A 16,204-nucleotide genomic window follows, 5' to 3' on the forward strand; every position below is an offset into this window, starting at 1 on the left:
GCGCTGGGTTTCAACATCCTCATGTTTAATCTGAGAGAAAAATACCCCCCCCCCCCCCAAGTACCCCCAACGTGAGACTCAATGGATCGATCCTGATGTTCTAAAGTTTACGGACGCACGACCACAGAACGTCATACGTGAAAATGCTGAACTAGAGAACATGCGGGATTGTGTAGAACCAGAACGGACACATTAAACACAGAAATGTTTGACTTTTTTATTTTAAGAGATATTAATATTGTTATTTTGTTGTCTTTGTTACATTGAGGGAAAGCTCAAATATATTATAAATATATTTATAATATATTTATAATATATTATAAATATATTTGAACATTCAAGTAGAAATATATGCTGACGGTCTGTCACAACTTGTTGCCATTAAATCACCTTCAGTTCTGGTTTTGAATCCGGACCAAGCGACCCGGATCTACACTGGAACAGATATTTATAGGATTCTACACATGCAAGCAGTGAATGAAGGGGAGGGAGTCCTGTTCCTGGTGGCTCCGCCCCCTGGCTCCGCCCCCTGCCGGAACCTCAGGGACCTCACTGTGCTGGAGGGTTGATTTTAATAATTTCCCGGGGGTCGCGCCCTCGGGCCTGGGCGATAACCAGGTGGGCCTGGGAGCTCCTCGGTGCCCCCAGAGAAAGACACCTCTTGGTCCGGGTTTCTCCATCCGTCCTGGTCTGATGGAGAAACCCGGAATGTTGTGGTGCGGATTATTTAATGTAAACGTTTACTTGAAGGAGATTTACTTGATGACCCCCCCACCCTCTGCCCCCCCCCCCCGGCTCCTGGCCCCTCCCTCCCTCTCTCTCTCTATGAATCTCTCTATCTCTGCCCCCCCACCCGCCTCCTGGCCCCTCCCTCCTTCTCTCTCTTTTTCAGGGCGGAGGTTTATTTCCTTTGCGTCGCTGCAAACTTTTGATGAGGAGAAGTTGATCGGATTTTTATCTCGTCTCACTGTCGCACCTTCTTCTTCTCCTCCTCCGTCATGTCCGGCGTGGCGTCCACTCTGGCCAAGAAGCGGGCCCTGGCCGCGGGCTTCGGCACCAACGCCAACGCAGTCCGGTACCTGAACCAGGACTTTCAGTCTCTACGGGCTCAGTGCCTCAGCAGCGGCCGCCTCTTCTCCGACCCAGCCTTCCCCGCCGCGCCCGAGGCTCTGGGCTTCAATGAGCTGGGTCGCAGCTCCTACAAGACCCGCGGGGTCACCTGGAAGAGACCCACGGTACGTATGTTGGTCTTGGTCCAGATGCGGGTCCAGGTCTGGATCAGGATGGGTGGGTCTGTTAAAAGGAGGGAGGGGAGGGAGGGGTGCAAGGATGGAAAAAAACAAAGTAAAACTTTAAGAGAATCTGCGATGATGAGATGTTCAGGAGCCCCGAGGTAAAATCAGACCAGCAGGAGGTCGTTTATGATCGCAACCAGAACTCGTCAATGACAGGAAAAAACAAACAAACACCGGAAGTCACTTTTGGCGGTGCAGTTAGAAACTTGATGTCACTGATGTGAAGTCAAGTTTGTCCCCGCCAACAAAGGTTTTCACTCCAAAATCTGAAGAGAATCAAAGATGTTACAGTTTGGATGACACGGATACAGGGGCGTGGGCGGGGCTAACGAGCCAGGGAACGCCCACTTAAATCAATTTATCTTTTCTGGTTCAGATGAGGGGGTGGAAAACTTGAACCAGTCCCTGCCCCTTGGTCATCGCTGGCTGAAAGCCTGACTTGTTTTTGTTGACACTGAAAGTTCAGTGTTTACCAGTAAAAGAATCGTCCTGGTCAGCAGCGCTCCTGAGCGCCTCGCATCACCGCGTGTGCTTCTCTGCGGGGAAAACCTTCAGGAATGTTTCCAGATAGACTGTGTCACTGCTCCCTGGCTCCTGTGCGTGATTGCTTGTCAGTTGGCATGGCAACCTTTCAGGTGCTTCAGCGGGATGTTATCATGGCGCCATCGGATAGAGGAGCCCCTCAGGAACATGTGACCCGTCAGGAAACGGCTGGTTGTAGACATACGAGTTCTTGTTCAGTGAGTCAGAGATGTTGCGCTCCGGGGGGATGAGTCACTCTGATTTAAACGCCGAGGTTCGTTTTTATCTCAGAGTGTAAATAAAGTAACTGGGATCTGAAGTCCCAGACACAGAGACAGGGTGGCTGCCCGGGGGGGAGGACGCCACCGCCCTCACCAGCTATCATTCTCACAACCCGAGGACGTTGCACTTGTGATGTCATCACACAATCAAGCCTGTAAATTCTGCAGCGGAGAGCAGCAGTCAACTACAGATCAGAACACGTGACATTTGTGAGAGGAAGTATTTAACGGATGAGAGGTGCAGGTCCTGAGCGCCGGCGTGCAGGCACGTTCAGGACTTGGAGCGGCGTGACAGCTTCAGGTCTGTGCTGTCTCCTGTCAGACAAGTGCAGGAGCAAATTAAGCGCAACCGTTTCATCAATCTGCCCCTCACTGTCCCGTACATTGAGTGCGGCGCCTGTTTCACGTCAGCCGTGGCGGTTTAGATCTGATGAGTCCAGAAAAACACACCAACACGGCGGTGATTGTTTATGCCGCCATGTTGGTGTTGTGTTTCTGATATTAAACCAGTGTCTAACGGCAAGAAAAGTTGACAGTTTCCCTCCAAAAGGTCAAAGGTCAACTTCTATATGATATCATTATCCTCATTGTTTTCTGGACATTCGTCAACGCCATCTCAGTAACACTCTTAAAAAGAATCACAATGACCTAAATTTACATCCAGTATGAGCCTGTTTAACGAGCTCCAGGCGGAGGGATACACCTTAATGAGATGAGAACACTTTGACACGTGACGATCAGAACAACCTAAACGAAGGGTCAGACTGGGACTAGGAGGCTCAGACTGGGACTAAGAATGTCAGACTGGGACTAAGAAGGTCAGACTGGGACTAAGAAGGTCAGACTGGGACTAAGAAGGTCAGACTGGGACTAGGAAGCTCAGAGTGGGACCTGGATTTTAAATTCTGATGTCAAGAAAACATCTCTAACGTTCAAGTCAGGGGAACACTGGACAGATGTTACAGTTCAGGTTGATGTAAGTGTGAGAACAAACGTAAAATCGCCACCTAAAACCAACCGTGCATCAACGCCTACGAAGCGCCGCCAGCAGGAAGAAGTTCTCTGAAGCGCCTGTGTCTCTCTTCCAATCAAAATGTCTTTTTTTCTGTCCCATCAGGAACTGGTTTCAAATCCTGAGTTTATCGTGGGCGGAGCCACGAGGACCGACATCTGCCAGGGAGCTCTCGGTGAGTTTTTCTTCTCTGACTGAACACCTCAGGGCTGTCACACTGTCCCTGAAAGTCTCACTGCACTCACTGTCCTGAGTGCCCCTCTAACTTGAGATGCCTCAGTATACTCACTGTCCCTGAACACCTCATGGCTCTGGCTGCCACTGAACGTGTCACTGCTACCACTGTCCCCTGTTGCTTCGCTACTCTCGCTGTCCCTGAACACCTCAATGCATTTACTGGCCTAAATGTCTCACTACTTTCACTGTCCCTGAATGCATCATCGCTCTTGCTGTCCCTGAACACCTGATTGCTGTCAAGGTTCTTGTATTCTAGCATCTTGTTTACTTTCGCATTGTTGAAACTGAAGCAGTGGGTGGGGCTCCACTAATCTTTAACGTTCAGCAGTTCAGGTCATGTGCTGACAGGCGGGAAGGTACGTCCTTCTCAGGTGAGTCACGTGTTCACACATGTCAGAGGTCATAGGTCACTGCTTCTACCGCTCCACGGAGGTTGGAGAGGACAACACAAGCTTCAGACGCTTCCTGTTGTGGCCTGTGTGTCAGTTTCATTCTTCCAGCCCACACCAGTAACAAAAGTAACTGCGGTTCTGCGCTTTAATGAATGTTCTTTCCACTCCTCCTGTGTTGTGTTCCTTTTGTGTCCGCTGGATTTGAAAGTCCCGGATCTCGTCCGGCAGCGGCGGCGTGAGACAGCGTCTTTTACACCGTTTGGAAGCTGCTGCACCAAGAGCGGTTGTAGCTGCAGTTTGAGCCTCCAGCGTTAGCCAGTTAGCCTTGTGTGTTTACAGAAGCAAACGTGAGATGTTAATGTGAAGCAGCTGCTGTAATTAGAGGGCGATGCCATGCCGGCGCCTGATTGGCTGCAAGAAGGAAGCGGGAGGACAGGAAGAAGCCTGCCAGCTATTGTTAGAGGGCAGGAGACATTAGAGAGAGAGGGGGGGGAGGGGAGGGGAAGGCGTGAAGATATTTGCTGTCAACCAACAAGGGCACACCCTCACACACACACACTCAGGCCATGAGTCAGTAGCTGGCATGCCTGTGTTCGCCGCAGCTGCTCTGATTTGTTCTCACATGTTGAAATTTTTTGTCGTGTTGGTTGAGTCAGAGCAGGAATGCGGAGCAGAGCGAGGCCTCACTCACTCACATTCACTCCAAACACACTGAGAATGTTTGTGGTCAGGAAGTCCAGACGCATCTGCAGGGCCTTTTTCATCTTGTGATATGTGGTGACTTTTTTGGAACCAATTTGCTTCACAATGCGAGACACGAGACGGCGTCTCGGCAACTCTCGATGAGCTGAAGCGACCTTCTGGGATTTATGTGCTGGTGCATTTGTATTTTTCAAAAAAATATGAAAAAAACGTACACATTTAAAAAAAACAAAACATTAATGGTTCTCAAGACGCATCAGCGCGAAAGTCACATTCATTATCACATGATCTTTGTCTGTGCAATTGTTTCCACAAGTCACACAGATGTTGATATATGAACACATCATCCAGTGCGAGTCCTCGTTTCCACAAAGCTCTCTGCATGCGTGCGAGTCCACCACAAGTCCATCTGTTCCTGTGAGAACCTCTGAAATCTCTAGAGTTCCTGCACAAGTCTTCTTTTCATTTTTGGTCCTTTTGGTCGACATTATGTGTCCAGTTCTTTGAAAAAGTGAACTTTGGCTGCAGGGTTCAGACAGACCTTGGAGACTGTGCTAGCTACAACAAGCTAACAGGCTACACCCGAGCTGTTTCTCTGTCTGCAGCATCTATGAGGTGCATGACGATATTCACATATCGAGGTTTTAAAAACCAGACAGCCCTGCAACATCACCCCGCAGTGTCACACTCAAATTACAGCCACGTGACCTCTCTTCATGTAATTGAGTTATTATTGTCATTATTTTGTATTATTTTTGTTGTTGTTGTTGATCTTATGTCTAACTGTTTTTATTGCTATGATGATCTTTTCTCCTCAAAAACGGTTTCACCAAAGTCTGATATCGCGACACTTCCTCTACCAGCATGTGCAAATGTACAGGCTTTTTTTTTTTCCAATTTGCAATTTAAGACAGGAAAAATAAATCACATCCATCCATCCATTTTTTACTGCTTATCCTGTTAAGGGTGGTGGGGGTGGAGCCTATCCCAGCAGCCTTCCCCCTGGACAGGTCACCAGTCCATGGCAGGGCCAACACATAGAGACAGACAACCATTGGCTCTCCCAGCCACGCCTACGGTCAGTTTAGAGTCCGGCTTCCTCCCACAGTCCAAAGACATCAAGAGGGGACGAGGTTAATCCAGAGTACCGGAGAGAGCCCACGCAGGCACAGGGAGAACATGCAGACTCACCCAGAAAGACCCCGTGCTCCAGCGGTTGATTTCTTGTCTTTGATTTCATGGGGAGTGAATGTAGTACTGCAGCTTGCAGGTGGCGCCATCATGACGGCCAAGCGTGTGTTTCATTGTGTGTCCAGGTGACTGCTGGCTGTTGGCGGCCATCGCCTCGCTGACGCTAAACGAGTACGTGATGGCCAGAGTTGTCCCCACAGACCAGGGCTTCGGCGACAACTACGCCGGCATCTTCCACTTCCAGGTGACTCGAGCAGTGTTGGACTCTTTGGTCAGAGGGAACGATGGTTAAATGCTAACTGGGGCAGAATCATCCGACCTGTTGCTATGGCAGCATGGTTGGTTTCATTCCTCCTCTGAGCTCTGTACACCTCTTCCTTCACGCTGTAACTGAATCTGACCAACACTGGTCTCCAACCAACAATGGCTACAGAGCTTTATCTGAATCTGTTTGAGCCGGTTGTAGTGACCTGAAGCGGCCTCGTAAAAAATACCATTAAATACAAAGCGTCACTCTTGGATAAGAGGCCACTGCTCAGTACAGCAGTGACTTGTTTTTCAGGTGCATTTGAGGTCTGGTGGAACTCCGTTTCAAGAATGGTTGCTCTGAAGTGCCTCCTTGTGTCTGAGTTTGTTCCCTCTGATCTCTCAGTTCTGGCAGTTTGGCGAGTGGGTGGACGTGGTGATCGACGACCGCCTGCCAGTCAAAGATGGAGAGCTGCTGTTCGTCCACTCAGCGGAGGGGAAGGAGTTCTGGAGCGCCCTGCTGGAGAAGGCCTACGCCAAGTAAGACGAAGACTGTCAGGGAGAGCAAGACTTTCTGTCGTGACTTTGTTTTCTCCATCATAACAAAACATGTCAACCAATGAACATGGTGGTCTTAGGGTTCCTGCTGTTAACTTTTCCCATGTTCATAGGGCTAATGCCAACTTATTGGACTCCAAATTTGATGCTAAATCTAGCCGCTAGCCCTCTCCTTGAACATCAGAAAGTGAAGATTAGCTACATTAGCATGCTAATTGTATCAAGCGGCTGGTTGACCCCCAGTCACAGATCATCTGTACGTAGTTGTTGAGGTGGTTGTTGCCATGTTGGTCTTATGGTAGCGTCTTCATTGACTGGATCTTCTCAGCTTTAAGCAGAGCGCTAAGTAGCTGCTAGCTTCGGCCTGGAGTCGTCACATCAGTTCTCAACAGGAAATATGCTGATATTGAGGCCCTTCTGGAAATTAGTCCTCCTGACAAAACATTCAGAAGAACCCATATGAACTTTTTTTTTCTTTTTTTTTTAACTAAGTTTGATGGGAATTTTTCGGAGTACATTTGTGAGGCTAAACATATTATTCCTATTTCGGCACGCACCACTCATGCAGGCCAATGTTCTTGTATCTTTTTCAAAATTGGAAATAAACGTATCATCTGCATACATAGAGATTCTGCTGTCGGTGAGGCGGACTAAACATCGTCTTGAATTCCGACCGTTGTGTGTTTTGATTGCAGAGTGAATGGCTGCTACGAAGCGTTGTCTGGCGGTTCCACCACTGAGGGCTTTGAGGACTTCACCGGTGGCATCGCTGAGAACTTTGACCTTCAGCGACCCCCTCCCAACCTGTTCGAGATCATCAAGAAAGCCCTGGAAGCTGGAGCGCTTCTGGGCTGCTCCATCGATGTGAGTCCTGAGTCTACGGAAAGTCTCCTGAAACGGAATCTCCTGAAAAAAATCCTGCTTAAACTAAAGTTCAGAGGACAGTCCTTTCCTGTCTACTTTAAGACGAAGCTTTAGACTGGACTCAGAGTAAGCCTCTTCTTCCGTGATCTTGGACTCTGAGAGGTGATGTCTGTTGTTCCTGTTTTTGTGTCTGAGTAGATCACCAGTGCTGCAGACTCTGAAGCCGTTACTCGCCAGAAGCTGGTAAAAGGCCACGCCTATTCTCTGACAGGCGCCGTGGAGGTCAGAGTCAGACTTTTTTTTTTAGAAACTTTATCAATCCTGCGTTAATGTCACTTCCCGATGAAGTGATCTTGAATGTGTGTTTGGTTTTAGGTGAACTTCCGGGGGCGGCAGGAGAAGCTGGTGAGGATGAGGAACCCCTGGGGTCAGGTGGAATGGACCGGCGCCTGGAGTGATGGGTAACTGAACCAAAGAGCTGACAAACAACAGCTTACAGCTTCTCAAACCTCAATGCAGCCTTGAATTTTAACCTGCTTTAAATAGCGAGCATGAAGGGCCCAATCATTGGTGTCTGTCGGTAAAGTAAGGAGGGCGTCATGGAGGCGGAAGCACGCAGCTCTCAACCCTTGAGAGTTGAGCCTAAATGACACTAAGAACACGGTTAGCTAGTGATTGATGAGCTGAGTGGTAGAAAACAAATTTTTTCCTCCCAAACACAAGTGTGTATGGTGATGATTCAGTCAATCAGTACAAGCGTGTTGCTGGCCTGTTTTTCGTGGAGTGCTGATGAGTTTTCCTCCTTATGTTGACTCTGTTCAAACAGATCATCTGAGTGGAGCCAGGTGCAAGGAGACTGTCCCCACGCCAACGCAGAGGACGGAGAGTTCTGGTGGGTGGAGCAAAGTTATGGTATAACTGTCTGGATCCGTCAGAGCTCCCGCGTTGGATTGAGAGAGAAGCGATTCAAAGTCCTCCTTGTTCTGACTCTACAGGATGTCCTTCCGAGACTTCCTGCGTCACTACTCTCGTGTCGAGGTGTGCACTCTGACCCCCGACGCTATTGAAGATGACTCCGTCAAACACTGGAGTGTTAGCAAGTTCGATGGCACCTGGAGGAGAGGGTCCACGGCTGGAGGATGCAGGAACCACCCCTGTTAGTACTCACAGCACCAACGCTAGTACTCTTAGTAGCCGCGAACATTTGGCCGTTAACGGTGCATCCACATTATTTGTTCATTCGATGATGAAATCAAACAGGACGAACACCTCAGTGAGGCTGTAGAAATGTTCCCCGTGTGACAGAAGCTGTTTCTTCCTCTGCAGACACATTCTGGATGAACCCCCAGTTTGTTATCAAACTGGAGGAGGAGGACGACGACCCAGACGATGGCGAGTTGGGCTGCAGCTTTGTGGTCGGTTTGATCCAGAAGAACCGCAGAAAGCTTCGGAAACAAGGAGAGGACATGCACACCGTTGGCTTTGCCATCTACGAGGTGAGAACCTGAGAACCGGAAAGCTGAGTGTGAACTCACAAACGCGCCTACAGAACTAACTTGGGTTCTTTTCTGTTTCAGCTTCCAAAACAGGTGAGCTCTGGGCCCATGACATCATCCTCAGGTTAAAGTTCAAAAACACACCTCGTGTCCAGTTTAACCATTTATGGTACAATGCCGTCACGATGTTAGAAGTGCATATTTTGTTTTTTTCCTCACAGTTTTATAATAATTAATATTTGCAATTATTATAACCTTTTTCACAGTAGATTTCTTTTTTTAGAGAAGGTCCATCCTCATTGAATCTGGAGTATGTGTTGTCTTTTTTCCTGCTCCTGATTGGCTGCTTTCCCATGTCAGTTCCACGGGAAGAGGGAGGTGCACTTGGACAAGAACTTCTTCCTGACGCATGCTCAGACAGCGAGATCAGAAACCTTCATCAACCTTCGCGAGGTCAGCACCCGCTTCAAGCTGCCGCCTGGCGAGTACCTGATTATTCCGTCCACCTTTGAGCCTCATCTCAACGGGGACTTCTGCATCCGGGTCTTCTCCGAGAAGCAGACAGAGACCACGTAAGAACCTTAACTTGAGCTTTCAGCGGGAGTTTAACTGAAAGAAATCCCTGAAACCGTCCAGATTATTCAGCTCTGGCTGCTGCTCAGGTCCACATGGAGGACAAAAACCCATCTGTGTCTGGATGTTGACTTTCACCGCTGTTGGTATGAAGAGTGTCTCTGTCAGACTCACTGAAGCAGCAGTGTGTGTTCTTCTCTTACTTATGCAATGAGCGCATGTGTTTATGGGGACTCGCCTCCACTCTCAAGACAAACAGGAAGTCTCCATTAAGTTTTGGGTTGCAGATTAAACACCGCCAGTGTGTTTGTCGCATTTCAGGTAATTTTCCACGCAGTTAAAAAAAAAGAAAAAAAATCCAGTGTTTCGTTAACAGAGGGAAAATTTTCCGTGCGATTTTAATTGATATGTAATCACTTGCATTGTTTTGTTTAGTTTTGGTCCGAAAAGATGAGGTGTCCACGCAACACAAACTAAGCACGTCTGGGGCACTACCACTGACTACGTGGTACATAAACTGGCCAGACCCAAGATTTGATGCTAATACTAGCGGCTAACCATTCCATTACCTGTAGCAAATGCATATTAGCTACATTAGCATGTTCACGGTCATGTGGATCACCATATTTACCTGGTTGCTCTCTGGTGATGTGTTTCTCCATGCAAACGTCCCACAGCAATCAGCTTACCAGTCGTGTAGTGTTAGAGGTCACACATGAGGTTTATTTTCTTTTTTCCAATGCCTCTGTTGTTTAGTTTGGTCATAATGTTCTTTGTTGTTGTTAAATTGGAGGTAACGCCAGGCTTGGAGGTGCTAGTAATGCATGTCCGGGTCCACAGCTGACAAAAACAGGACTTTGTACGCGTGTGTTTCAGACGCCAGATACAAGCAGTGTTTTCTAACTTGTTTATCACTTTGTGTTTTCAGACCATGTGACGACCCAGTCAGCGCTGAGCTAGAAGATGTAAGTAACAATGACGCTAATGGGATCTGTCTCTCTCTCGGGGAAACGTGTTGTTGTTAACGAGTCCCCGTCACCATGTTTGTAGGAGACGGTGTCTGACGAGGAGGTGGACGCAGGATTCAGAGGCCTCTTCACAAAACTCGCTGGAGACGTAAGTTTCCTCAACACTCGTGTTGTTTCATCGTCGCTAGTAAAACTCTGATGACGTGCCTGGTCGGTGTGGGAGGTGCTCCCCGTTGACGTGAAATATTTCAGTAAGGATCTCAAAGGTCAGCCTCATGGTGGCGTGGTATCCAGACTCAGGAACGCCAGGATCACCAGAGTGGATGATTTTTTTTTCTTTTTTTCGGAAACACAATTGTTGGTTGTTGAGAAAAGTCAGTCTGAACCGAAGTGCAGCGACAGATCGCAGGCTTGTCTTAGCTGCAACAGCTGCTAACATGCTAGTAGTAGCATTGTGACCATATTAACTTGTAGCCGATGCAGAGCCTGTGGCGTGCTATCTGCAGGCTGAGCTGTGTCGTGTTCATCGGTTTCCTGTCTGACTGACGGGGGTTGGGTTGTGTTTCAGGATATGGAGATCTCGTCATCGGAGCTGAGGACCATCATGAACAAGATCGTTGCCAAACGTAAGCCCCCCCCCGCTGCTCATTAAGAGCATGACCTGAGGAATGGAACAACGTGCTTTCGGATCATGCTAGAATGTATAAGCATCAACACAACTTTTCCTCTGAGAACCAGAAAAGGCTGCTAGATTTGTTGCCAGTTGCTTTTGACATTTAAAGTTGCCAAGTAGGTCTGGAAAGTCGCCGGGTTTAACGTCCACGTCGCCACGTTTGAAACGGTGAAGCAGCTGCGGTTTCAACTTCCTGTTTTCTTCACAGGAACCGACATAAAGACTGACGGCTTCAGCATGGACACCTGCAGGATCATGGTTAACTTGATGGATGTATCCCTTTTGAGTGTCCTCCAGGGGGCGCCCAACAAAGTTAGGCAGAGTTCAGTGCCACTTTTGTTTAAATGTTTACAAAATACTATTTAACTCAGCGTTTGTGACCAACAGCTCACCCAGACTCTCTGGTAGCCTGCTGCCCCCTGTTGGTATGGAATATGAGATGTTAGCTTGTTCGTTTGGAACTTCACCACTGCAAGAATTCAGAAAGTGAACTTGGGTCAGTGTGCTTTCAGTTGGCCACCAGAGTCACGCCCACATCCAGCTGGGCCTCCATTTTAGAGGTTCCAGCAGGGTTTGTCAGAGACATCTGGAGAGAGCACAACGGCGCCTCCTCGCCCGGGGGGACTGCTAGGTCAGTGTAGCATGAATAGAGTGTAGCAGGGATGAGGTAGTTTTTTTTTTGTAGTCCAACAGGAAGTTAGCATCGCAAGGATGAGGTTGGCTTTTGTGTCATTACAGAAAATCGTCTCTGTGGTGAACAAAAGTTGACGAGACTTGTGGGTTTTGATCGGAGGCGAGACACGGTAACAGATGAGCAGTTACAGAGCAGCATTAGCATTAATGTGGTGTCACGTCCCTTTAACCTCACCTGGTTTTGGACTCGACCAACGATTTTGCCGTCTTGTGACCCTCTTGTTGACACATTGTCAGAAGCCTCTGCAGACAAATATCAAAGATGTGTGATTTCTTGACTGAGCTGCAGGACAGTGGCAACGGGAAGCTCGGCCTCGGAGAATTCGCCACTCTGTGGAAGAAAGTGCAGAGATATCTGGTAAGATGTGACCTTTGACCTTCAAGCTCACTTGTCCCCATTGACCTGAGGACTTTTAGAAATGGATGCCTTCCCTTTTGTAGTCCATCTACAAGAAGAACGACTCTGATAACTCGGGGACGATGAGCACGCCAGAGATGAGAGTCGCCTTCAAAGACGCAGGTCGGTTTTGAGCCCCTCATCACCCTTCACACCTGCACGGATGCATTCGCTCCCCCTCACGACTGTAACCATCTAACAGATATCTGAAAGCTGCTTTCACCTTCCAAGTCTTCGCTTCCTCTCATCTGGTTTGGTCAGAAGCCTCCAGAGAGTTCATTACATTGTGATCTGTGAAAAGTCAGGAGACGAGTGAAGAATGTCCTCAGGAGCGGCGACAAAAGTCAGAGTTGTCGAATTGTTTGTTTAACTGAAGAGTTTTTGGTGCTGTTTTGGATCGTTTTCAGCTGTTCTGTATGAGCAGGGTGCTGCACCAGCGCTAGGGGGCGCTCTGGCCTCAACCCAAACCTGTATAATCTTCCTTTACATAATGAAAAATGTGTGACAGGTAATAACCAAGAATTACGTTCCCATATTCTCATTTCGCATAACTTAATTACACAAGATTTCAAAGCTAAAAGGCAAGCTGGCTATTTTGCCACCTGACTCATCATGGTGCATTCAGGCGACTGGGAAATGGGAGTTTCAAAAACCCCGCCCTCTTCAGTTTTGTCAGCAACACACCAAACAATACGATGTTGCACCCCCAAACGTCCCATGTTGCAAAATAAAACGGAGAGAGAATTTTCCCACTACACTGTTGCTCATGAACACACCATTAGCATCAAAGCTAGCAGGAGGCTTCTTTTTTTTTTTTGGAAGCAACTTGAAACATTAGGCAGCTGCCAACTGAGAACAGACCTGCTTGCTTACGCTCAAGATGGTCAGTGGATCTGGGTTCTGGCTGTCCGCGTTAGCTCGTCATGCAGCTTTAAAGCTCGCAGAGCATCCGGTCCAACACTGTTCAGAGGAGGCAGGTTCTGTTGGGTTCTGTTCAAGTTGGCAAACGTTCTCAGTTGTTTCTAAAACGAACTGAGTGGTCTGTTAGGGTGAACTGCAGGGGAAAAGTGTCAAATCTCACCTGCAGCAGGTTAATGCTAATGTGTGCTTTTATTGCTGCAGTTTTTTGGGTTTTTTTTAAGTGTGCGGTCAGCTCCTGAAGGATCTTTTGTTGGATTGGCCGTTCGACCAGATGTATGAGTCCGACCGGTCCATGACATGAAACCAGTGAAACAGTTAAATGTGTGTTCCGTCTGAGTCACGGTGTTTCCCAGCTGACTCACTGCTGCTTTGGAGGAAATGAGTGGTGTGTCTCTCTGAGCTGCTTCTCCTCCCAGCGACTGCTCTTGCCGCTAAACTCCTGCTGAGGGGTGCGACAGGTTTCAGGCTCCTTCAAATGGAACCTCCCAGATGAATGAGGGTCTTTTCCAGTCTCCTGCTCACTAACATTTGTCTTCTTCTCTCGCTGCTAAAATGTCTGTCTGTTTCTGCTGCTGCCGGCTGGATGCTGCTTGTCGCGTTAGTAGACTGATGCCGCCGCTGCCACCTGCTGGAGGACCAGTCTGGGTTTGGTATGCTGTGTTCAGACCTGAAGCTAATTCTGGGTGTGCACAAGTTCACACTCGTTTCTTTTGTGTATACTTAGAAAAATAACACAAACGCACACAATTCATCAAGATTCAAATATTTATCCTCCAGAGAAGAAAAGGCCAGTGGGTCTCGCCTCCATGTAAATACGCCATCATCATCTTAACTAAATAATAACTAGCCATGTCGTCATCTTGTACTTGTGGATCCCCCAGAGACACCGTGTGAAGGAATTTGAAAAATGTTCAAGTCAGGAATTTTTGTCATTTTTCTGAATTCCAATCTATGTAGGTTTTTTGTTTAAGAAATCAACTCAGATTTGACCCGAACACATTAGTTTTGCTTGCTAGCATGCTAAAAGCACCCTCCATCATAGAAGCTATAAAAATAAAGTCCAGTTTACTCGTGTTATGTGCTGTACATCTGATAACCAATTTTACATGTCGAACAATTGCGGTCCAAATACAACTCTTTTGTGATTTCACTCTGTCACAAATATCTAAAGTATATGTTTTCAGTTCTTTGCACGTTAGCATGGTGGCTAACACATTGACAACTTCTGTTGTCCGCCAGGCTTCACTCTCAACAACACCATCTACCAGCTGCTGGTGGCGCGATACTCGGACCCTGACATGACCATCGACTTCGACAACTTTGTGGGCTGTCTGATGAGGCTGGAGATGATGTTCAGTGAGTCGAAATTTTGTTTAATGTACACAGAATGACGGCTAACGCGTGCGAGCTGAAACGTTTCTCCTCAGGTGTAAAAATTATGATCGGGGAAATAGTTGTAGTGTCATTCGACAATTGCTCGTGGCTTTTGGCTATAACCTACCCCATTTAGCACTGAGCATGTGCTAGCAGTGTGTTAGCTTCTTCTTATTTGTGTTAGTAGTGCGTTAGCATCTGTCACCCCTGTGTTTGCAGTATGATGGCCTTTGTTTGAAGTGAAGCAACTGTTGGCTATGTGTTAGTCTTGTGCTAGCATGTGTTTTACCGTGTTAGCAGAGAATTAGCCTTGTTCACTGTGTATAGGCCTGTGTTAGCTTCTGTTGTATCCCACCTTTAAAGACAGGACCAATGAATATGAGTTTGGGAGGAGCTAAATGTGTAGCCCACGCTAGGCTGTAGCTGGCTGTACTTGTGTTTACAGGAAGGGGAAGGTGAACACGTGGAGGTCACAGACACTCACTTTCCTAATGTAATACAACTTAATCTCACAAAGGGGACTTTTACTGGAGGAAGCTGAATCGCTCTGCCCACCCAGCTACTCTGTATCTGTTTCTGGGCCAGTTAGCTTGTGAGCTAATATGGCTGCTAAATTGCATTTAATAACCCTGTTAGCGGCTGCACGGTGGTGCAGTTGTTAGCACTGTGGCCTCACGGCAAGAAGGTTCTGGGTTCGAGTCCCAGCTCGGGCACGGGATCTTTCTGTGTGAGTCTCCATGTTCTCCCTGTTCCTGTGTGGGTTCTCTCTGGTACTCCGGCTTCCTCCCACAGTCCAAAGACATCAAGAGGGGACGAGGCTGATTGATTCTCTAAATTGACCGTAGGTGTGACTGTGAGTGTGAATGGTTGTTTGTCTCTGTATGTTGGCCCTGCGATGGACTGGTGACCTGTCCAGGGTGAACCCCGCCTCTCACCCGTTGACACTGGGATAGGCTCCACCCCCCGCGACCCTTAATGTAGGAATAAGCGGAAGACGACAATGGATGGAACCCTGTTAGCTTAGAGGGCTTACCTCCTTTAGCCACACCACACTGAAGAAGTGTTTTTTTAAATTCGTGTCAGCGTGTTAGCTAACCCTATGAGTTGTTAGCACATCCAGCCACAAGCAGCAGGAACATGTGATTTTCTGACATGTGACACATCCTCTTCTTCAGAAATCTTCAAGAAGTTGGACGCCCATGGCGGCGGCTCCATCGAACTTGACTTCAGCCAGGTGAGAACGTGATTGTCACTGGAACACAAACACACACTCAGCCTCCGAAAAGGTCATGTGATGAGAAGCCACTACCAATCATTCGCTCCTGTAACCCCCAGACAGGTCTTTAGCAGAATTCATAATGTGTCACCTCTGTTTGACTGAATTTAAGACATCCGGTGGCGTCTCACGGTCACGTCTTCTGTGTCTCCTCCTGCAGTGGTTAAGCTTCGCCATGATCTGAACGTGTCCATGCTGGCGATGCCTCAGTATTCCTGTTGACGTCTTCTCCTCACGTCAGCTCCATATGAGTCTTCTGAATTTCACACCCTTTGTAAAAACAATAAATGTTTCCTTTAACAGATAAAACACGTGGTTCTGTTTTCTTTTTGACTCAAACCAGCCGGCCGCCAACAGCGTTACACCTTAATATTTGCTTGCGCTTTTGACCACAAAGTCATTTTTTTACAACACCACCCTCTTATCTCCGCAAACACAAATTTTAATTTGTTTTGAGTGGAATTTTCACTCAAGGAAAAATTGACATTTAATCACAGCAAGTGTTTGTGTTCTCTTCTGCTCTCGTTTTGATG

The 16,204-nt window shown here is 47.7% G+C and overlaps 1 protein-coding gene across 2 annotated transcripts; it reads left to right on the forward strand.

Moving 5' to 3' along the window:
• Positions 1 to 868: 868 nt before the first annotated feature.
• LOC147257936 (calpain-2 catalytic subunit-like) lies at positions 869 to 15,996 on the forward strand. Of its 2 annotated transcripts, XM_086212185.1 has the most exons (21): positions 869 to 1,235; positions 3,216 to 3,285; positions 5,758 to 5,876; positions 6,285 to 6,418; positions 7,132 to 7,300; positions 7,499 to 7,582; positions 7,676 to 7,761; positions 8,127 to 8,192; positions 8,296 to 8,456; positions 8,627 to 8,796; positions 8,878 to 8,889; positions 9,157 to 9,368; positions 10,298 to 10,334; positions 10,420 to 10,485; positions 10,906 to 10,963; positions 11,219 to 11,283; positions 11,993 to 12,061; positions 12,145 to 12,223; positions 14,261 to 14,377; positions 15,571 to 15,629; positions 15,832 to 15,996. In XM_086212185.1, the coding sequence occupies exons 1-21, from the start codon at positions 999 to 1,001 to the stop codon at positions 15,853 to 15,855; spliced, it is 2,094 nt and encodes a 697-aa protein (XP_086068311.1). In that variant the 5' UTR covers positions 869 to 998; the 3' UTR covers positions 15,856 to 15,996. The 2 variants fall into 2 exon arrangements, with proteins under 2 accessions (XP_086068311.1, XP_086068312.1); XM_086212186.1 differs by lacking the exon at positions 8,878 to 8,889.
• Positions 15,997 to 16,204: the final 208 nt, after the last annotated feature.

The sequence above is a fragment of the Aulostomus chinensis genome, chromosome 8 (assembly GCF_037954235.1).
Source record: "Aulostomus chinensis isolate RoL2024-O1b breed Wild chromosome 8, RoL_Achi_v1.0, whole genome shotgun sequence".
In the NCBI taxonomy this organism is placed as follows: domain Eukaryota; kingdom Metazoa; phylum Chordata; class Actinopteri; order Syngnathiformes; family Aulostomidae; genus Aulostomus; species Aulostomus chinensis.